The sequence below is a fragment of the Bombina bombina genome, chromosome 3 (genome assembly GCF_027579735.1).
Source record: "Bombina bombina isolate aBomBom1 chromosome 3, aBomBom1.pri, whole genome shotgun sequence".
Taxonomy (NCBI): Eukaryota; Metazoa; Chordata; class Amphibia; order Anura; family Bombinatoridae; genus Bombina; species Bombina bombina.
The window spans coordinates 42,317,584-42,341,708 of record NC_069501.1 but is presented as its reverse complement, the minus strand read 5'-3'; the positions used below and the strand labels follow the sequence as shown (position 1 = coordinate 42,341,708).

At 42.4% G+C, this 24,125-nt stretch overlaps 1 protein-coding gene across 1 annotated transcript in view; it reads left to right on the top strand.

The window, feature by feature from the left end:
- The window catches only part of POLQ (DNA polymerase theta), a 444,612-nt gene extending 425,018 nt beyond the window's left edge, over nucleotides 1-19,594 (top strand). Inside the window, exon 30 of the mRNA XM_053705140.1 lies at nucleotides 18,518-19,594. Coding sequence (XP_053561115.1) covers nucleotides 18,518-18,631 — 114 coding nt within the window. The 3' untranslated portion in view covers nucleotides 18,632-19,594. The remainder of the gene's footprint in view (nucleotides 1-18,517) is intronic.
- The last annotated feature ends 4,531 nt before the right edge of the window (nucleotides 19,595-24,125 follow it).

Here is a 24,125-nt window from a genome sequence, read left to right as displayed (position 1 = left end):
AATGGACAAGTTCCTAGAGGTCCCGGGGCCCCCAGAAGCTTTTCCTATACCCAAGCGGGTGGCGGACATTGTAAATAAAGAATGGGAAAGGCCCGGTATACCTTTCGTCCCTCCCCCCATATTTAAAAAATTGTTTCCCATGGTCGACCCCAGAAAGGACTTATGGCAGACAGTCCCCAAGGTCGAGGGGGCGATTTCTACTTTAAACAAACGCACCACTATACCCATAGAAGATAGTTGTGCTTTCAAAGATCCTATGGATAAAAAATTAGAAGGTTTGCTTAAAAAGATGTTTGTTCAGCAAGGTTACCTTCTACAACCAATTTCATGCATTGTCCCTGTCACTACAGCCGCGTGTTTCTGGTTCGATGAGCTAGAAAAGGCGATCGATAGTGATTCTCCTCCTTATGAGGAGATTATGGACAGAATCCGTGCTCTCAAATTGGCTAATTCTTTCACCCTAGACGCCACTTTGCAATTGGCTAGGTTAGCGGCGAAAAATTCTGGGTTTGCTATTGTGGCGCGAAGAGCGCTTTGGTTGAAATCTTGGTCAGCGGATGCGTCTTCCAAGAACAAATTGCTTAACATTCCTTTCAAGGGGAAAACGCTGTTTGGCCCTGACTTGAAAGAGATTATCTCTGATATCACTGGGGGTAAGGGCCACGCCCTTCCTCAGGATAGGTCTTTCAAGGCCAAAAATAAACCTAATTTTCGTCCCTTTCGTAGAAACGGACCAGCCCCAAGTGCTACGTCCTCTAAGCAAGAGGGTAATTCTTCTCAAGCCAAGCCAGCCTGGAGACCAATGCAAGGCTGGAACAAGGGAAAGCAGGCCAAGAAGCCTGCCACTGCTACCAAGACAGCATGAAATGTTGGCCCCCGATCCGGGACCGGATCTGGTGGGGGGCAGACTTTCTCTCTTCGCTCAGGCTTGGGCAAGAGATGTTCTGGATCCTTGGGCACTAGAAATAGTCTCCCAAGGTTATCTTCTGGAATTCAAGGGGCCTCCCCCAAGGGGGAGGTTCCACAGGTCTCAATTGTCTTCAGACCACATGAAAAGACAGGCATTCTTACATTGTGTAGAAGACCTGTTAAAAATGGGAGTGATTCATCCTGTTCCTTTAGGAGAACAAGGGATGGGGTTCTACTCCAATCTGTTCGTAGTTCCCAAAAAAGAGGGAACATTCAGACCAATCTTAGATCTCAAGATCCTAAACAAGTTTCTCAAGGTTCCATCGTTCAAAATGGAAACCATTCGAACAATTCTTCCTTCCATCCAGGAAGGTCAATTCATGACCACGGTGGATTTAAAGGATGCGTATCTACATATTCCTATCCACAAGGAACATCATCGGTTCCTAAGGTTCGCATTCCTGGACAAGCATTACCAGTTTGTGGCACTTCCGTTCGGATTAGCCACTGCTCCAAGGATTTTCACAAAGGTACTAGGGTCCCTTCTAGCGGTGCTAAGACCAAGGGGCATTGCAGTAGTACCTTACTTGGACGACATTCTGATTCAAGCATCGTCCCTTCCTCAAGCAAAGGCTCACACGGACATTGTCCTGGCCTTTCTCAGATCTCACGGGTGGAAAGTGAACGTAGAAAAAAGTTCTCTATCTCCGTCAACAAGGGTTCCCTTCTTGGGAACAATAATAGACTCCTTAGAAATTAGGATTTTTCTGACAGAGGCCAGAAAATCAAAACTTCTAATCTCTTGTCAAATACTTCATTCTGTTCCTCTTCCTTCCATAGCGCAGTGCATGGAAGTAATAGGTTTGATGGTAGCGGCAATGGACATAGTTCCTTTTGCGCGAATTCATCTAAGACCATTACAACTGTGCATGCTCAGTCAGTGGAATGGGGACTATACAGACTTGTCTCCGACGATACAAGTAGATCAGAGGACCAGAGATTCACTCCGTTGGTGGCTGTCCCTGGACAACCTGTCACAGGGGATGAGCTTCCGCAGACCAGAGTGGGTCATTGTCATGACCGACGCCAGTCTGGTGGGCTGGGGCGCGGTCTGGGGACCCCTGAAAGCTCAGGGTCTTTGGTCTCGGGAAGAATCTCTTCTTCCGATAAATATTCTGGAACTGAGAGCGATATTCAATGCTCTCAAGGCTTGGCCTCAGCTAGCAAAGGCCAAGTTCATACGGTTTCAATCAGACAACATGACGACTGTTGCGTACATCAACCATCAGGGGGGAACAAGGAGTTCCCTGGCGATGGAAGAAGTGACCAAAATCATTCAATGGGCGGAGACTCACTCCTGCCACTTGTCTGCAATCCACATCCCAGGAGTGGAAAATTGGGAAGCGGATTTTCTGAGTCGTCAGACATTTCATCCGGGGGAGTGGGAACTCCATCCGGAAATCTTTGCCCAAATTACTCAATTGTGGGGCATTCCAGACATGGATCTGATGGCCTCTCGTCAGAACTTCAAGGTTCCTTGCTACGGGTCCAGATCCAGGGATCCCAAGGCGACTCTAGTAGATGCACTAGTAGCACCTTGGACCTTCAAACTAGCTTATGTATTCCCGCCGTTTCCTCTCATCCCCAGGCTGGTAGCCAGGATCAATCAGGAGAGGGCATCGGTGATCTTGATAGCTCCTGCGTGGCCACGCAGGACTTGGTATGCAGACCTGGTGAATATGTCATCGGCTCCACCATGGAAGCTACCTTTGAGACGAGACCTTCTTGTTCAAGGTCCGTTCGAACATCCGAATCTGGTCTCACTCCAACTGACTGCTTGGAGATTGAACGCTTGATCTTATCAAAGCGAGGGTTCTCAGATTCTGTCATTGATACTCTTGTTCAGGCCAGAAAGCCTGTAACTAGAAAAATTTACCACAAAATATGGAAAAAATATATCTGTTGGTGTGAATCTAAAGGATTCCCTTGGGACAAGGTAAAAATTCCTAAGATTCTATCCTTTCTTCAAGAAGGTTTGGAGAAAGGATTATCTGCAAGTTCCTTGAAGGGACAGATTTCTGCCTTGTCTGTGTTACTTCACAAAAAGCTGGCAGCTGTGCCAGATGTTCAAGCCTTTGTTCAGGCTCTGGTTAGAATCAAGCCTGTTTACAAACCTTTGACTCCTCCTTGGAGTCTCAATTTAGTTCTTTCAGTTCTTCAGGGGGTTCCGTTTGAACCCTTACATTCCGTTGATATTAAGTTATTATCTTGGAAAGTTTTGTTTTTGGTTGCAATTTCTTCTGCTAGAAGAGTTTCAGAATTATCTGCTCTGCAGTGTTCTCCTCCTTATCTGGTGTTCCATGCAGATAAGGTGGTTTTACGTACTAAACCTGGTTTTCTTCCGAAAGTTGTTTCTAACAAAAACATTAACCAGGAGATAGTCGTACCTTCTTTGTGTCCGAATCCAGTTTCAAAGAAGGAACGTTTGTTGCACAATTTGGATGTTGTTCGTGCTCTAAAATTCTATTTAGATGCTACAAAGGATTTTAGACAAACATCTTCCTTGTTTGTTGTTTATTCTGGTAAAAGGAGAGGTCAAAAAGCAACTTCTACCTCTCTCTTTTTGGATTAAAAGCATCATCAGATTGGCTTATGAGACTGCCGGACGGCAGCCTCCTGAAAGAATCACAGCTCATTCCACTAGGGCTGTGGCTTCCACATGGGCCTTCAAGAACGAGGCTTCTGTTGATCAGATATGTAAGGCAGCGACTTGGTCTTCACTGCACACTTTTACTAAATTTTACAAGTTTGATACTTTTGCTTCTTCTGAGGCTATTTTTGGGAGAAAGGTTTTGCAAGCCGTGGTGCCTTCCATCTAGGTGACCTGATTTGCTCCCTCCCTTCATCCGTGTCCTAAAGCTTTGGTATTGGTTCCCACAAGTAAGGATGACGCCGTGGACCGGACACACCTATGTTGGAGAAAACAGAATTTATGTTTACCTGATAAACTGTTTTCTCCAACATAGGTGTGTCCGGTCCACGGCCCGCCCTGGTTTTTTAATCAGGTCTGATATTTTATTTTCTTTAACTACAGTCACCACGGTATCATATGGTTTCTCCTATGCAAATATTCCTCCTTTACGTCGGTCGAATGACTGGGGAAGGCGGAGCCTAGGAGGGATCATGTGACCAGCTTTGCTGGGCTCTTTGCCATTTCCTGTTGGGGAAGAGAATATCCCACAAGTAAGGATGACGCCGTGGACCGGACACACCGTTGGAGAAAGCAATTTATCAGGTAAACATAAATTCTGTTTTCTCCAACATAGGTGTGTCCGGTCCACGGCGTCATCCTTACTTGTGGGATATTCTCTTCCCCAACAGGAAATGGCAAAGAGCCCAGCAAAGCTGGTCACATGATCCCTCCTAGGCTCCGCCTTCCCCAGTCATTCTCTTTGCCGTTGTACAGGCAACATCTCCACGGAGATGGCTTAGAGTTTTTTGGTGTTTAACTGTAGTTTTTATTATTCAATCAAGAGTTTGTTATTTTAAAATAGTGCTGGTATGTACTATTTACTCTGAAACAGAAAAGAGATGAAGATTTCTGTTTGTAAGAGGAAAATGATTTTAGCAACCGTTACTAAAATCGATGGCTGTTTCCACACAGGACTGTTGAGAGGAATTAACTTCAGTTGGGGGAAACAGTGAGCAGACTTTTGCTGCTTGAGGTATGACACATTTCTAACAAGACGATGTAATGCTGGAAGCTGTCATTTTCCCTATGGGATCCGGTAAGCCATTTTTATTACATAAGAAAAAAAGGGCTTCACAAGGGCTTTCAAGACTGTAGACATTTTCTGGGCTAAAACGATTGATATATAAGCATATTTTATACTTCATAGCTTTGAGGAATTATTTTATTCTTGGGAATTATGTAAAATAACCGGCAGGCACTGTATTGGACACCTTATTCTCTAGGGGCTTTCCCTAATCATAGGCAGAGCCTCATTTTCGCGCCTCTATTGCGCACTTGTTTTTGGGAAGCATGACATGCAGATGCATGTGTGAGGAGCTCTGATACATAGAAAAGTCTTTCTGAAGGCGTCATTTGGTATCGTATTCCCCTTTGGGCTTGGTTGGGTCTCAGCAACGCAGATACCAGGGACTGTAAAGGGGTTAATTATAAAAACGGCTCCGGTTCCGTTATTTTAAGAGTTAAAGCTTTCAAATTTGGTGTGCAATACTTTTAAGGCTTTAAGACACTGTGGTGAAATTTTGGTGAATTTTGAACAATTCCTTCATACTTTTTCACATTTACAGTAATAAAGTGTGTTCAGTTTAAAATTTAAAGTGACAGTAACGGTTTTATTTTAAAACGTTTTTTGTACTTTGTTATCAAGTTTATGCCTGTTTAACATGTCTGAACTACCAGATAGACTGTGTTCTGTATGTGGGGAAGCCAAGGTTCCTTCTCATTTAAAAATTTAGAGAAAATGATGCCCAAGATGATTCCTCAAGTGAGGGGAGTAAGCATGGTACTGCATCATCCCCTCCTTCGTCTACACCAGTCTTGCCCACACAGGAGGCCCCTAGTACATCTAGTGCGCCAATACTCCTTACTATGCAACAATTAACGGCTGTAATGGATAATTCTATCAAAAACATTTTAGCCAAAATGCCCACTTATCAGCGAAAGCGCGACTGCTCTGTTTTAGAAAATACTGAAGAGCATGAGGACACTGATGATATTGGTTCTGAAGTGCCCCTACACCAGTCTGAGGGGGCCAGGGAGGTTTTGTCTGAGGGAGAAATTTCAGATTCAGGGAAAATTTCTCAACAAGCTGAACCTGATGTGATTACATTTAAATTTAAATTGGAACATCTCCGCGCCCTGCTTAAGGAGGTGTTATCTACTCTGGATGATTGTGAGAATTTGGTCATTCCAGAGAAATTATGTAAAATGGACAAGTTCCTAGAGGTCCCGGGGCCCCCCGAAGCTTTTCCTATACCCAAGCGGGTGGCGGACATTGTAAATAAAGAATGGGAAAGGCCCGGCATACCTTTTGTCCCTCCCCCTATATTTAAGAAATTGTTTCCTATGGTCGACCCCCAGAAAGGACTTATGGCAGACAGTCCCCAAGGTCGAGGGGGCGGTTTCTACTCTAAACAAACGCACCACTATACCCATAGAAGATAGTTGTGCTTTCAAAGATCCTATGGATAAGAAATTAGAGGGTTTGCTTAAAAAGATGTTTGTTCAGCAAGGTTACCTTCTACAACCAATTTCATGCATTGTTCCTGTCACTACAGCAGCGTGTTTCTGGTTCGATGAACTAGAAAAGGCGCTCAATAAAGATTCTTCTTATGAGGAGATTTTGGACAGAATTCATGCTCTCAAATTGGCTAACTCTTTCACCCTAGACGCCACTTTGCAATTGGCTAGATTAGCGGCGAAAAATTCTGGGTTTGCTATTGTGGCGCGCAGAGCGCTTTGGCTAAAATCTTGGTCAGCGGATGCGTCTTCCAAGAACAAATTGCTTAACATTCCTTTCAAGGGGAAAACGCTGTTTGGCCCTGACTTGAAAGAGATTATTTCTGATATCACTGGGGGCAAGGGCCACGCCCTTCCTCAGGATAGGTCTTTCAAGGCCAAAAATAAACCTAATTTTCGTCCCTTTCGCAGAAACGGACCAGCCCCAAGTGCTACGTCCTCTAAGCAAGAGGGTAATACTTCTCAAGCCAAGCCAGCCTGGAGGCCAATGCAAGGCTGGAACAAAGGTAAGCAGGCCAAGAAACCTGCCTCTGCTACCAAGACAGCATGAGATGTTGGCCCCCGATCCGGGACCGGATCTGGTGGGGGGCAGACTCTCTCTCTTTGCTCAGGCTTGGGCAAGAGATGTTCTGGATCCTTGGGCACTAGAAATAGTCTCCCAAGGTTATCTTCTGGAATTCAAGGGGCTTCCCCCAAGGGGGAGGTTCCACAGGTCTCAATTGTCTTCAGACCACATAAAAAAACAGGCATTCTTACATTGTGTAGAAGACCTGTTAAAAATGGGAGTGATTCATCCTGTTCCATTAGGAGAACAAGGGATGGGGTTCTACTCCAATCTGTTCGTAGTTCCCAAAAAAGAGGGAACATTCAGACCAATCTTAGATCTCAAGATCCTAAACAAGTTTCTCAAGGTTCCATCGTTCAAAATGGAAACCATTCGAACAATTCTTCCTTCCATCCAGGAAGGTCAATTCATGACCACGGTGGATTTAAAGGATGCGTATCTACATATTCCTATCCACAAGGAACATCATCGGTTCCTAAGGTTCGCATTTCTGGACAAGCATTACCAGTTTGTGGCACTTCCGTTCGGATTAGCCACTGCTCCAAGAATTTTCACAAAGGTACTAGGGTCCCTTCTAGCGGTGCTAAGACCAAGGGGCATTGCAGTAGTACCTTACTTGGACGACATACTGATTCAAGCGTCGTCCCTTCCACAAGCAAAGGCTCACACGGACATTGTCCTGGCCTTTCTCAGATCTCACGGGTGGAAAGTGAACGTAGAAAAAAGTTCTCTATCTCCGTCAACAAGGGTTCCCTTCTTGGGAACAATAATAGACTCCTTAGAAATGAGGATTTTTCTGACAGAGGCCAGAAAATCAAAACTTCTAAACTCTTGTCAAATACTTCATTCTGTTCCTCTTCCTTCCATAGCGCAGTGCATGGAAGTAATAGGTTTGATGGTAGCGGCAATGGACATAGTTCCTTTTGCGCGAATTCATCTAAGACCATTACAACTGTGCATGCTCAGTCAGTGGAATGGGGATTATTCAGACTTGTCTCCGACGATACAAGTAGATCAGAGGACCAGAGATTCACTCCGTTGGTGGCTGTCCCTGGACAACCTGTCACAGGGGATGAGCTTCCGCAGACCAGAGTGGGTCATTGTCACGACCGACGCCAGTCTGGTGGGCTGGGGCGCGGTCTGGGGACCCCTGAAAGCTCAGGGTCTTTGGTCTTGGGAAGAATCTCTTCTCCCGATAAATATTCTGGAACTGAGAGCGATATTCAATGCTCTCAAGGCTTGGCCTCAGCTAGCAAAGGCCAAATTCATACGGTTTCAATCAGACAACATGACGACTGTTGCGTACATCAACCATCAGGGGGGAACAAGGAGTTCCCTGGCAATGGAAGAGGTGACCAAAATCATTCAATGGGCGGAGACTCACTCCTGCCACTTGTCTGCAATCCACATCCCAGGAGTGGAAAATTGGGAAGCGGATTTTCTGAGTCGTCAGACATTTCATCCGGGGGAGTGGGAACTCCATCCGGAAATCTTTGCCCAAATTACTCAATTGTGGGGCATTCCAGACATGGATCTGATGGCCTCTCGTCAGAACTTCAAGGTTCCTTGCTACGGGTCCAGATCCAGGGATCCCAAGGCGACTCTAGTAGATGCACTAGTAGCACCTTGGACCTTCAAACTAGCTTATGTATTCCCGCCGTTTCCTCTCATCCCCAGGCTGGTAGCCAGGATCAATCAGGAGAGGGCATCGGTGATCTTGATAGCTCCTGCGTGGCCACGCAGGACTTGGTATGCAGACCTGGTGAATATGTCATCGGCTCCACCATGGAAGCTACCTTTGAAACGAGACCTTCTTGTTCAAGGTCTGTTCGAACATCCGAATCTAGTCTCACTCCAACTGACTGCTTGGAGATTGAACGCTTGATCTTATCAAAGCGAGGGTTCTCAGATTCTGTCATTGATACCCTTGTTCAGGCCAGAAAGCCTGTAACTAGGAAAATCTACCACAAAATATGGAAAAAATATATCTGTTGGTGTGAATCTAAAGGATTCCCTTGGGACAAGATAACAATTCCTAAGATTCTATCCTTTCTTCAAGAAGGTTTGGAGAAAGGATTATCTGCAAGTTCTTTGAAGGGACAGATTTCTGCTTTGTCTGTGTTACTTCACAAAAAGCTGGCAGCTGTGCCAGATGTTCAAGCCTTTGTTCAGGCTCTGGTTAGAATCAAGCCTGTTTACAAACCTTTGACTCCTCCTTGGAGTCTCAATTTAGTTCTTTCAGTTCTTCAGGGGGTTCCGTTTGAACCCTTACATTCCGTTGATATTAAGTTATTATCTTGGAAAGTTTTGTTTTTGGTTGCAATTTCTTCTGCTAGAAGAGTTTCAGAGTTATCTGCTCTGCAGTGTTCTCCTCCTTATCTGGTGTTCCATGCAGATAAGGTGGTTTTGCGTACTAAACCTGGTTTTCTTCCGAAAGTTGTTTCTAACAAAAACATTAACCAGGAGATAGTCGTGCCTTCTTTGTGTCCGAATCCAGTTTCAAAGAAGGAACGTTTGTTGCACAATTTGGATGTAGTTCGTGCTCTAAAATTCTATTTAGATGCTACAAAGGATTTTAGACAAACATCTTCCTTATTTGTTGTTTATTCTGGTAAAAGGAGAGGTCAAAAAGCAACTTCTACCTCTCTCTCTTTTTGGCTTAAAAGCATCATCAGATTGGCTTACGAGACTGCCGGACGGCAGCCTCCTGAAAGAATCACAGCTCATTCCACTAGGGCTGTGGCTTCCACATGGGCCTTCAAGAACGAGGCTTCTGTTGATCAGATATGTAAGGCAGCGACTTGGTCTTCACTGCACACTTTTACTAAATTTTACAAATTTGATACTTTTGCTTCTTCTGAGGCTATTTTTGGGAGAAAGGTTTTGCAAGCCGTGGTGCCTTCCATCTAGGTGACCTGATTTGCTCCCTCCCTTCATCCGTGTCCTAAAGCTTTGGTATTGGTTCCCACAAGTAAGGATGACGCCGTGGACCGGACACACCTATGTTGGAGAAAACAGAATTTATGTTTACCTGATAAATTACTTTCTCCAACGGTGTGTCCGGTCCACGGCCCGCCCTGGTTTTTTAATCAGGTCTGATAATTTATTTTCTTTAACTACAGTCACCACGGTATCATATGATTTCTCCTATGCAAATATTCCTCCTTTACGTCGGTCGAATGACTGGGGAAGGCGGAGCCTAGGAGGGATCATGTGACCAGCTTTGCTGGGCTCTTTGCCATTTCCTGTTGGGGAAGAGAATATCCCACAAGTAAGGATGACGCCGTGGACCGGACACACCGTTGGAGAAAGTAATTTATCAGGTAAACATAAATTCTGTTTTTCACGCCTAAATTGCGCAGTAGTTTTTGCAGCTTGAGACATCCAGCTTCCCTGGAGTCCCCTGAACATATAGGACCTATCTGAAGGGTTTTTGTGCCTTCCAAAGTCGTTGTATGAGCAGGTAGGGCCACAGCAGAGCTGTGGCAGTTGGTTGTGACTGTTTAAAAATGTTTATATCGTTTTTTTTGATCCGGTTTTGAAACTAAGAGGTTAATCATCCATTTGCAAGTGGGTGCAATGCTATTTCAGTCTATTATACACACTGTAAAAATTTCATAAAATGTACTACTTTTTTCACTGTTTTGCAGTTTGTGTGTTTGTTTTTTTTTTCTCTTAAAGGCACAGTACCGTTTTTATTTTTTGCTTGCTCACAGTTATTAAAGTGTTTTCCAAGCTTGCTGGTCTCATTACTAGTCTGTTTAAACATGTCTGACTTAGAGGAAACTCATTGTTCATTATGTTTAGAAGCCATTGTGGAACCCCCTTTTAGAATGTGTACCAAATGCACTTATTTTACTAAAGATTAGAAAGACCATATTCTGGCTTTAAAAAATTTATCACCAGAAGAAATTGACAAGGAGGAAGTTATGCCATCTAACTCTCCCCACGTGTCAGAACCTATAAATCCCGCTCAGGGGACGCCAAGTACATCTAGCGCGCCCATTGCGTATACCTTGCAAGACATGGCGGCAGTTATGAATCATACCCTTACAGAGGTATTATCTAAACTGCCAGGATTGCAAGGAAAGCGAGACAGCTCTGGGACTAGAATAAATACAGAGCTCTCTGACGCTTTAGTGACTATGTCTGATACACCCTCACAATGTACTGATGCTGAAGCAGGGGAGCTTCAATCTGTGGGTGATTTTTCTGATTCAGGGAAGATACTTCAACCTGATTCTGATATGCCTACATTTAAATTTAAGCTGGAGCACCTCCGCGTATTGCTCAGGGAGGTCTTAGCAACTCTGGATGACTGTGACACTATTGTAGTCCCAGAGAAATTATGTAGATTGGATAAATACTATGCAGTACCTACTTACACTGATGTTTTTCCAATCCCTAAAAGGTTTTCTGAAATTATTACTAAGGAATGTGATAGACCAGGTGTACCGTTCTCTCCCCCTCCTGTTTTTAAAAAGATGTTTCCTATAGACGCCGCTACCCGGGACTTATGGCAGACGGTCCCTAAGGTGGAGGGAGCAGTTTCTACTCTAGCTAAGCGTACCACTATCCCTGTCGAAGACTGTTGTGCTTTTCTAGATCCAATGGATAAAAAATTAGAGGGTTACCTTAAGAAAATTTTTATTCAACAAGGTTTTATTCTCCAGCCTCTTGCATGCATTGCCCCAGTCTACAGGTTGAAACCCCATTGGAAGATATTATTGACAAGCTTAAGGCTCTTAAGCTAGCCAATTAATTTGTTTCTGACGCCGTTGTTCATTTAACCAAACTAACGGCTAAAAATTCAGGTTTTGCTATTCAGGCGCGTAGGGCGCTATGGCTTAAATCCTGGTCAGCTGACGTGACTTCAAAGTCTAAACTTCTCAACATTCCCTTCAAAGGACAGACCCTATTCGGGCCTAGACTGAAGGAGATCATTTCTGACGTCACTAGAGGAAAAGATCACGCCCTTCCTCAAGATAGGTCCAACAAATTAAGGACCAAACAGTCTAGTTTCTCTTGTAAGGTGTATCCAGTCCACGGATCATCCATTACTTGTGGGATATTCTCATTCCCAACAGGAAGTTGCAAGAGGACACCCACAGCAGAGCTGTAATATAGCTCCTCCCCTAACTGTCATAGCCAGTCATTCTCTTGCAACTCTCAACAAGCAAGGACGTTGTAGGAGAGAGTGGTTAAATATAGCTAGTTTATTTTCTTCAATCAAAAGTTTGTTATTTTTAAATAGTACCGGAGTTGTGCTATTTTATCTCAGGCAGTAAATAGAAGAATCTGCCTGAGGTTTCTATGATCTTAGCAGGTTGTAACTAAGATCCATTGCTGTTCTCACATATGTCTGAGGGGATTACACAGATGAGGTAACTTCAGTGAGAGAATGGCGTGCAGTTATAATTTTTTCTAGAGATGGAAAACACTAGAAAATGCTGCTGATACCGGATTAATGTAAGTTAAGCCTGAATACAGTGATTTAATAACGACTGGTATCATGCTTACTCCCAGGGGTAATACTCTTATGATATTTACAATATAAAACGTTTGCTGGCATGTTTAATCGTTTTTATATATGCTTTGGTGATAAAACTTTATTGGGGCCTAGTTTTTTCCATATGGCTGGCTTCAATTTTGACTAGAAACAATTTCCACTGTTGTAGTATAAAAGTTACAGTTGGTGCAGTTAAAATTACAAACTGTGACATCCAGCTTCCCTCAAAGGCCCTCTGAATGCTATAGGACATCTCTAAAGGGCCCAAAGGCTTTCCAAAGTCGTTTATTGGGGAAGGTAGGGCCACAGGTTGCTGTGGCAGTTGGTTGTGACTGTTAAAAAACTTCTATTTCGTTTTTTTTATCCGTTTTTTTAACTAAGGGGTTACTCATCCATTTGCAAGTGGGTGCAATGCTCTGTTAGCCTATTATACACACTGTAAAAATATCGTTTGATTTACTGCATTTTTTCACTGTTTTTCAAATTCTGACAAAATTTGTTTCTCTTAAAGGCACAGTACCGTTTTTTATATTTGCTTGTTAACTTGATTTAAAGTGTTTTCCAAGCTTGTCTCATTGCTATTCTGTATAAACATGTCTGACAAAGAAGAAACTCCTTGTTTATTATGTTTAAAAGCCATGGTGGAACCCCCCTTAGAATGTGTACCAAATGTACTGATTTCATTTTATGCAATAAAGATCATTTTCTGCCTTTAAAAAATTTATCACCAGAGGAATCTGACGAGGGGGAAGTTATGCCGACTAACTTTCCCCACTTGTCAGACCCTTTGACTCCCGCTTAAGGGACTCACGCTCAAATGGCGCCAAGTACTTCTCGGGCGCCCATAGCGTTTACTTTACAAGACATGGCGGCAGTCAACGATAATACACTGTCAGCGGTATTAGCCAGACTACCTGAACTTAGAGGTAAGCGAGATAGCTCTGGGGTGAGACAAAATGCAGAGCATACTGACGCTTTAATGCAGAAGCTGAGGAAAGAGAGCTTCAGTCAGTGGGTGATGTTAATGATTCAGGAAAGATACATGATTCTAATATTTCTACATTTAAATTTAAGCTTGAACACCTCCGCGTGTTGCTTAGGGAGGTTTTAGCTGCTCTGAATGACTGTGATAACATTGCAGTGCCAGAGAAATTGTGTAGACTGGATAAATACTTTGCAGTGCCGGTGTGTACTGATGTTTTTCCAAATACCTAAAAGGTTTACAGAAATTATTAATAAGGAATGGGATAGACCAGGTGTGCCGTTCTCTTCCCCTCATATTTTTAGAAAAATGTTTCCAATAGACGCCACCACACGGAACTTATGGCAGACAGTCCCTAAGGTGGAGGGAGCAGTTTCTACTCTAGTAAAGCGTACTACTATCCCTGTCGAGGACAGTTGTGCTTTTTTTAGATCCAATGGATAAAAAATTAGAGGTTACCTTAAGAAAATATTTATTCAACAAGGTTTTATCCTACAACCCCTTGCATGCATTGCCCCTGTCACTGCTGCTGCGGCGTACTGGTTTGAGTCTCTAGAGGAGGCTTTACAGGTAGCGACTCCATTGGATGACATACTTGGCAAACTTAGAGCACTTAAGCTAGCCAATTCTTTTATTCTGATGCCATTGTTCATTTGACTAAACTAACGGCTACAGACGCGCAGAGCGCTATGGCTTAGATCATGGTCAGCTGACGTGACTTCAAAATCTAAGCTACTTAACATTCCCTTCAAGGGGCAGACCCTATTCGGGCCTGGTTGAAGGAGATTATTGCTGATATCACTGGAGGAAAAGGTCATGCCCTTCCTCAGGACAGGTCCAAATCTAGGGCCAAACAGTCTAATTTTCGTGCCTTTCAAAACTTCAAGGCAGGTGCGGCATCAACTTCCTCTAATAATAAACAAGAGGGAACTTTTGCTCAATCCAAGACGGTCTGGAGACCAAACCTGACCTGGAAAAAAAGGTAAGCAGGTAAAAAAAGCCTGCTGCTGCCTCTAAGACAGCATGAAGGAACGGCCCCCTATCCCGGAACGGATCTAGTAGGGGGCAGACTTTCACTCTTTGCCCAGGCGTGGGCAAGAGATGTTCAGGATCCCTGGGCGTTGGAAATTATATCCCAGGGATATCTTCTGGACTTCAAAGCTTCCCCCCCAAAAGGGAGATTTCACCTTTCACAATTATCTGCACACCAGATAAAGAGAGAGGCATTCTTACACTGTGTACGAGACCTCCTAGTTATGGGAGTGATCCATCCAGTTCCAAAGGAGGAACAGGGACAGGGTTTTTACTCAAATCTGTTTGTGGTTCCCAAAAAAGAGGGAACCTTCAGACCAATTTTGGATCTAAAGATCTTAAACAAATTCCTCAAAGTTCCGTCGTTCAAGATGGAAACTATTTGTACCATCCTACCACTGATCCAGGAGGGTCAATATATGACTACAGTGGATCTAAAGGATGCTTATCTTCACATTCCGATACACAAAGATCATCATCGGTTTCTCAGGTTTGCCTTTCAAGACAGGCATTACCAGTTGTAGCTCTTCCCTTGGGATTAGCTACAGCCCCAAGAATCTTTACAAAGGTTCTAGGGTCGCTTATGGCGGTCCTAAGGCCGCGGGGCATAGCAGTAGCCCCTTATTTAGATGACAACCTGATACAGGCGTCAAACTTCCAAATTGCCAAGTCTCATTTGGACGTAGTACTGGCATTTCTGTGGTCGCATGGGTGGAAAGTGAATGAGGAAAAGAGTTCTCTATCCCCACTCACAAGAGTTTCCTTTCTAGGGACTCTGATAGATTCTGTAGAAATGAAAATTCACCTGACGGAGTCCAGGTTATCAAAGCTTCTAAATTCCTGCCGGGCTCTTCATTCCATTCCGCGCCCTTCGGTGGTTCAGTGTATGGAAGTAATCGACTTAATGGTAGCGGCAATGGACATAGTGCCGTTTGCACGCTTACATCTCAGACCGCTGCAACTATGCATGCTCAGTCAGTGGAACGGGGATTACACAGATTTGTCCCCTCAACTGAATCTGGACCAAGAGACCAGGGATTCTCTTCTCTGGTGGCTATCTCGGGTCCATCTGTCCAAAGGTATGACCTTTCGCAGGCCAGATTGGACAATTGTTACGACAGATGCCAGCCTTCTAGGTTGGGGTGCAGTCTGGAACTCCCTGAAGGCTCAGGGATCGTGGACTCAGCAGGAGTCTCTCCTTCCATTAAATATTCTGGAACTAAGAGCGATATTCAAGGCTCTTCAGGCTTGGCCTCAGTTAGCAACTCTGAGGTACATCAGATTTCAGTCGGACAACATCACGACTGTAGCTTACATCAACCATCAAGGGGGAACGAGAAGTTCCCTAGAGATGTTAGAAGTTTAAAAAATAATTCGCTGGGCAGAGATTCACTCTTGCCACCTATCAGCTATCCATATCCCAGGTGTAGAGCACTGGGAGGCGGATTTTCTAAGTCGTCAGACTTTTCATCCGGGAGAGTGGGAACTCCATCCGGAGGTATTTGCACAACTGATTCATCGTTGGGGCAAACCAGAACTGGATCTCATGGCGTCTCGCCAGAATGCCAAGCTTCCGTCTTACGGATCCAGGTCCAGGGATCCCAAGGCGACACTGATAGATGCTCTAGCAGCGCCCTGGTCTTTCAACCTGGCTTATGTGTTTCCACCGTTTCCTTTGCTCTCTCGACTGATTGCCAAGATCAAGCAGGAGAGAGCATCGGTGATTCTGATAGCACCTGCGTGGCCAAGCAGGACCTGGTATGCAGATCTAGTGGACATGTCATCCTTTCCACCATGATCTCTGCCTCTGAAACAGGACCTTCTACTTCAGGGTCCTTTCAACCATCCAAATCTAATTTCTCTGAGGCTGACTGCCTGGAAATTGAACGCTTGATTTTATCAAAGCGTGGCTTCTCCGAGTCAGTTATTGATACCTTAAGACAGGCATGAAAGCCTGTCACCAGGAAAATTTACCATAAGGTATGGCGTAGATATCTTTATTGGTGTGAATCCAAGGGTTACTCATGAAGTAAGGTCAGGATTGCTAGGATATTATCTTTTCTCCAAGAAGGTTTGGAAAAAGGATTGTCAGCTAGTTAAGCGTCTGGCAGATGTTCCAGACGTTCAGGCATTTTGTCAGGCTTTAGTTAGAATCAAGCCTGTGTTTAAACCTGTTGCTCCACCATGGAGCTTAAACTTGGTTCTTAAGGTTCTTCAAGGAGTTCCGTTTGAACCTCTTCATTCCATAGATATCAAGCTTTTATCTTGGAAAGTTCTTTTTTTGGTAGCTATTTCCTCGGCTCGTAGAGTCTCTGAGCTATCTGCCTTACAATGTGATTCTCCTTATCTGATTTTTCATACGGATAAGGTAGTCCTGCGTACCAAACCTGGGTTCTTACCTAAGGTGGTATCTAACAAGAATATCAATCAAGAGATTGTTGTTCCATCCTTGTGTTACACAATCTGGACGTGGTCCGTGCTTTAAAGTTTTACTTACAAGCTACTAAAGATTTTCGTCAAACATCTGCTTTGTTTGTTGTCTACTCTGGACAGAGGAGAGGTCAAAAGGCTTCGGCAACCTCTTTTTCTTTTTGACTAAGAAACTTAATCTGCTTAGCCTATGAGACTGCTGGACAGCAGCCTCCTGAAAGGATTACAGCTCATTCCACTAGAGTTGTGGCTTCCACTTGGGCCTTTAAAAATGAGGCTTCTTTTGATCAGATTTGCAAGGCGACGACTTGGTCTTCGCTTCATATTTTTTCAAAATTTTACAAATTTGATACTTTTGCTTCTTCGGAGGCTATATTTGGGAGACAGGTTTTACGGGCAGTGGTTCCTTCCATTTAAGTTCCTGCCTTGTCCCTCCCTTCATCCGTGTACTTTAGCTTTGGTATTGGTATCCCACAAGTAATGGATGATCCGTGGACTGGATACACCTTACAAGAGAAAACAATTTATGCTTACCTGATAAATTTATTTCTCTTGTGGTGTATCCAGTCCACGGCCCGCCCTGTCATTTTAAGGCAGGTAATTTTTAAATTTAAACTACAGTAACCACTGCACCCTATGGTTCCTCCTTTCTCGGCTTGTTTTCGGTCGAATGACTGGCTATCACAGTTAGGGGAGGAGCTATATTACAGCTCTGCTGTGGGTGTCCTCTTGCAACTTCCTGTTGGGAATGAGAATATCCCACAAGTAATGGATGATCCGTGGACTGGATACACCACAAGAGAAATAAATTTATCAGGTAAGCATAAATTGTGTTTTTTTCTGCAGTTTAGGAGCCCTCCCCCTGGCACCAACTGAGAACGTTACAGACCGTGACAAACACGAGCTACGGTGAGGTAGCTCAGTTGGTAAATGCCCTGACTACAAAAAAGCCTGTTTAAAACATCCAAGGTTACAGGTTCAAATCCCGGCAGGGCCGACTCAGCCCTTCATCCTTCCGAGGTTGATAAAACAAGTACCATTAAATTGGGTAATAATAACAACTGTTACTATTCAGCTGCGATTTGGTTAATTCTGACAGCAGCTCTCGGTTGTCACTTGGCAACTGCTGGAGCTTCCTGTAAATGTGACGTAGATCTAAGTTATGTGCTACGATGGGCTATATACCTCATGGCGTAGATCTACGTGATTTAGGCTTAAGGGGTTAAACTTTCATGATTCAGATAAAGCACACAAGCTTAAAAAACTTTCTAATTCAATTCCCTTAACTGAACGTGCACAATCTTTTTATATGCAGACTGAGACACCTGCTCCTACTGAGCATGTGCAATATTCACAGAATATACGTAAATGCCTTTTGTAATTGGCTGATGGCTGTCAGTGGGTAGGAAAATAAATCTATTAATTGCTTTTGCATTGTCTATTTATTGACTGTTTTTGTATTTAGTGGTCCTTTAAACACATCTCTATGAAGCCTTTGAGGAGCTATTTTGTTATATAAATAAAATAATACATAAAACAAACTGACTTTACTCGTCGGGCTCCTATAACAACGTTTCATTGGGTATGGGATTTTTATTGTTAATATAATAATGTTGTCACGGTTTTGATCACATTTCATCTGCACTGACATTAAATTCCTGATGACTAAGCCGCAGGTGCAGAAGTCACTGATTATAAAAAGAAACAAAACTGGCCCAGTCATTAAATAAGGCGGTTTTACGGCGATGCTCTGCTGTGATTTAATTCTTGTTTTGTAGCAGTGTTTGATCTTCTGTAACAAACCTCTTGTTTTCTCTGCAGGTGGCGCAGATTATAAAGAAAGAGATGGAAACCGCTGTCAAATTATCTGTTACTCTGAAAGCGAAAGTCAAAATTGGCCCCAGTTGGGGCAGCCTGCAGGATTTTGACCTGTAGACGGATCAAGCAAATTAACTGCTGCTTAGGAAGAAAAAGAATAAAAAAATAATGCTGCTATGAAAAAACAAATTAATACAAACGCTCAGAACTAGAACAGATACTGTGCAATGTATTTGACAAGTGCTAGCGCCCAGGTGGTGAACATAATGATGTGTAATGGGGTACGGCTGACGGCTCGCACTAACGCTGACTTTTTATCATACTCATCGTTATAGGTTATGATATAATTTATTCATAAAACAAGAGATTGCTCTTGCTGCTTAAGTTCTATTGTCATCAGACGCGACAGATTAACTTAAAGGGATATAAAACCCCAAATTTGTTTTTCACGATTCACATAGATCTTACAATTAATCACGTTTGCTTCATTATTTTAGTTCTCTTTGTTGAAAGAGCAGCAATGCACTACTGGGATCTAGCTAAAAGCCATTGAAAATAGGCATATATGTGCATCCACCAATCAGCAGCTTCTGAGCCTACATAGGTATGTTTTTCAACAAAGGATATAAAGAGAACAAAACAAATTAGATAATAGAACTACACTGTGAAGATATTTAAAATCCTGCTGTATCTGAATCATGAAATAGAAAATATTGGGTTTCGTGTCATTTTAAGTCTTTAGTTTTATTAACAAATGAACTTAACCGCTGAATGGAAGTGGCGCTATTTTTGTATCTTGTGACGCTGCTGGACAGAACTATGTAGTTGGTTGTAGTTCTCTTTTTAAAGGCAAACAGCCACTATTTTATAATGAAATGCAGTTTGCTATTTTTAAACAATACTATATGCTTAGATGTGTAAATATATGAACTTATTATTGATATATATCACTTTAAATCCCATCTTGTATATGTGTCTATTTTCTATTGTCTCGCTATATTGTATTTATTTATTTCTACTAATTGATCACAAATATGAAATCTATTTAAAAAAAAAGCCAATAAAAGCTATTAAAACGCTGGCCGGCATTTATCAAGTAATTATTATTATTATATTTATTCACAATGTGCAGATTCCATAGCACTATACAAGGGGTAAAATACACTATGGCCAAACATATGTGAAGACCGTTCCTAATTTGTTGAGTTCATGTTTTCCTTACTATCCCTGTATACATATGCAGCACAGAGCCATGATATACTGAAGAACTCAGTGACTTTAAACATGGCACTGTTGTAGGACACCTTGGTCACCAGCAGTCATTTTGTGAACTTTCTGCCCTTGTCAACTGTAAGTAATATTATTAGGTGGGAGCATTTAGGAGCAGCAGCAGCCCAGTTAATAAGTAGTCAAGCATGGAAACTCAGTGGGGCTCTAGAGTGCTGAAACGTGTAGGGCATAAATATATCATGTGTTTCATCACTCACTAAAGAGTTCCAACTGCCCCTGGAAGCAATATCAACACAATAACTATGTCAGAAGGTTCATGAAATGGGTTTCCATAGCCTCAAATCAACATACCAAGCTGCGACTGGAGTGGTGTAAAGCAGTAGCCACTGGACTCTCGAGCAGTTGAAACGTGTTCTCTGGAGTGATGAATCACACTTAAGTATCTGGCAATCTAATTGAAGAATCTGGTTGTGGCAGATGCCAGGAGAATGCAAAGTGTCTACTGTAAAGTTTGATGGATAGTGGTCTGGGGCAGTATTTCAGGGTTTGGGCTGGTTCCATTGAAGGGTCATCTTAATGCTTCAGGATACAAAGACATTTTAGACAATTAGGTTCTTCCAACTTTTTGGTAACAGTTTGTGCACAGTGGCACAGTCATACTGGAGCAGGAAAGGGCCCTCCCAAAGTGAGTTTCATAAAAACATGGTTTTAGAAGTTTTGTGTGGAGGAACGTGAGTGACCTGCACAGAACCCTGACCTTGGGTCCATCAAACACTTTTGGGATGTATTGGATCACCAGTTGAGAGACAAACCTTCTCATTTAGTTTCAGTGCCTGAACTCACAAATGCTTTTTTTTGCTAGATAGGCACACATTCACACAGACAAACACCAAAACTTTATGGAAAACCTTCACATAAGAGTGGTGGCTGTTATAATTGCAAAGGGGGGGCAACTCAATATTAGGGACATAATAGTAAAAAAAAAAAACTACTTGCGCTAAATTCTTAGAGCATGCAAATTTAAGACCCTGCTGTGTGTTTAACCTTCACTTATCTGAACCTCAATCTTTAGTTTTAGAGTCAATATTCCAATTTCTGACAAATTTGTCTTCAGACTACAAAAACAATTTCAAGTCACAGCTAAAATCTTGAAAATTTAACCACATTTTAACACTGTTGCTCGAGATACTAAATTGGATATAATGAGCAAGAAAATGTAATCTCAAGAACATTCACTTTTGGGTTTAAGATTCCACCCTCTTATAACTATTCTCAAATTGAACTTTAATATTGCACAACACCTCTATCCTTTCCCTCTCCTTGACGAGGCAGGGAAGGGGAAGTAGGGGGGATACTTAAAGGACCAGTAAATACAGTATATTTGCATGATAAACAGACAATGCAATTGCACTGTCTAAACTCTAAATGAGTAGATTTTTTTCTGACACATTTCAAAGTTATGCCTATTTTCAATCCACCTGTATCACGTGACAGCAATCAGCCAATCACAAAGCATTTAGTATATTCTGTGAATTATTGCTCATGCTCAGTAGGAGCTGTTGACTCAAAAGAGTAAATTTAAAAAGAGTTCCGCACATTTTGTTAATGGAAATAAATTGGAAAGTTATTTAAAATTGCTGCTCTATCTGAATAATGAAAGTTTAATTTTTACTTGAGTGCCCATTTAAAGCTCTGGTGTAGGGTGTCTTTGCCTTCTCCTGGTGGCCAGGTGATGTTATTCCCAAGAGTGTTTCAAGGACTTTCACTACCATTAGAAAGAAAGCTGATCCTATAGCCCTCTAAATTGCACATAAAACCCATTAGATTTCTCCCAAACCTGTCAAAACATTTGCAGTCTGCTCCCTACAGGAATACCCTCCTTTCTGGTGGCCAGACCTTCATGCTAACTTGTATCATTATTAGACTGCTAAGATTTTATTTCCCTCCAATATCCTCCAGGTTTCCCAGATGACTTGCAAAAACTAGCATAAGGGGCATTTGAGGAAGCATTAGATTACCCGTCACATTAGGATTGCGTTGAGGAACCACTAGATTACCCATCACATTAGGATTGCTTTTAGAAACTAGAGGAAGCATTAAATTACCCGTCACATTAGGATTGCTTTGAGGAACTAGAGGAAGCATTAGATTACCCATCAGATTAGGATTGCGTTGAGGAACTAGAGGAAGCATTAGATTACCCATCACGTTAGGATTGCTTTGAGGAACTAGAGGAAGCATTAGATAACCCATCACATTAGGATTGCTTTGATGAACTAGAGGAAACATTTGAATACCCGTCACATTAGGATTGCTTTGAGGAACTAGAGGAAGCATTAGATTACCGTCACATTAGGATTGCTTTGAGGAACTAGAGGAAGCATTAGATTACCCGTCACATTAGGATTGCTTTGAGGAACTAGAGGAAGCATTAGATTACCGTCACATTAGGATTGCTTTGAGGAACTAGAGGAAGCATTAGATTACCATCACATTAGGATTACGTTGAGGAACTAGAGGAAGCATTAGATTACCGCCACATTAGGATTGCGTTAAGGAACTAGAGGAAGCATTAGATTACCGTCACATTAGGATTGCTTTGAGGAACTAGAGGAAGCATTAAATTACCCGCCACATTAGGATTGCTTTGAGGAACTAGAGGAAGCATTAGATTACCCGTCACATTAGGATTGCGTTGAGGAACTAGAGGAAGCATTAGATTACAGTCACATTAGGGTTGCTTTGAGGAACTAGAGGAAGCAATAGATTACCCGCCACATTAGGATTGCGTTGAGGAACTAGAGGAAGCATTAGATTACCCGTCACATTAGGATTGCGTTGAGGAACTAGAGGAAGCATTAGATTACCCGTCACATTAGGATTGCGTTGAGGAACTAGAGGAAGCATTAGATTATCGTCACATTAGGATTGCGTTGAGGAACTAAAGGAAGCATTAGATTACCCGCCACATTAGGATTGCTTTGAGGAACTAGAGGAAGCATTAGATTACCCATCACATTAGGATTGCTTTGAGGAACTAGAGGAAGCATTAGATTACCCATCACATTAGGATTGCTTTGAGGAACTAGAGGTAGCATTAGATTACCCGTCACATTAGGATTGCTTTGAGGAACTAGAGGAAGCATTAGATTACCGTCACATTAGGATTGCTTTGGGGGCTGAAAACACAATGGGAAAGGTAAGTTAAGGTTTATTAACCCCTAAAGAGCTAGAAATGCATTAAAGTGAGCACTGCATCATAAAGGAAGGATTACCCATTGTGCACTTTCCAGAGTTGCTTTCCCTTACTGTAGTGCCCCCCCCCCCCAATAGCTCAAATGGGTTTAAAAGTTAAAACATGCTTAGTACAGTATGCCAGCATTAAAGTGACATGAAACTCAAATATTTTCTTTTATTAATCAGAGAATACAATTTTAATAAAGTTTCCTATTATCAAATTTGCATTGTTTTCTTTTTATTCTTTGTTGAAGGGATATCTAGATAGGTATCGTGCACATGCATGGAGCACTACATGACATGAAATAGTGCTGCCCTCTAGTGCTCTTGCTAGTGTATAACATTGATGCAAAACTGCTGCCATTTAGTGCTGCAGACACGTGCACACTCCTGAGCCTACCGTCCTGCTTTTAAACAAAGGATAACAAGAATAAGAAGAAAATGTGATACTAGAAGTAAACTGGAAAGTTGATTAAAATTGAATGCTCTATCTGAATTATGAAATAAAATGTTTGGCTTTTATGTCCCTTTAAAATGCTTCTTTAAAGGGGCAGTAAAACTACACAATAATGTTATATAATTCTGCACATTATTTTTTAGGTTTACTGCCCCTTTAAATATTATTTAAAGAGACAGTACACCCAAAAACTCAAAATCTGTCACTGCTTTAAAGTGTTTGAAAGTCATAGTATACCCTCTGGTTATATGACTACCGAGTTAGATAAACAGGGAAAGGTCATTGGACCATAGAACAGTACATAAAACACCTTCCTTTACTCACTACAGTAGCTCAGCAGAGTAAACTGGTCCATCCAAAGATATACAGAGAGCAAAATACTGCAGACCAGGACATTGGTGTGTAAATCATTTGTGACAGCTCTAAGGCATCCGAGTGGGACAATGGTTCTCAGATTGCCTAAACTACAGCATTTCATGTTCTCCTTGCACAGGCAACAAGAGGCAGTGGGGGAGGAGCCTCCTATACAAAGATTTGTATCCCACAAGTTACTCCTGGACTCTCACCATCTTAAGAAAGAAAAAGGTTAAGTTAAAGATTTCTTTTGATTCTGAAATGCATATTTCTAGAATTCTAGTCTGTGGGATAGAAGCTCATTGGCTGACTGGAAAACTCCATTAGCTCTCT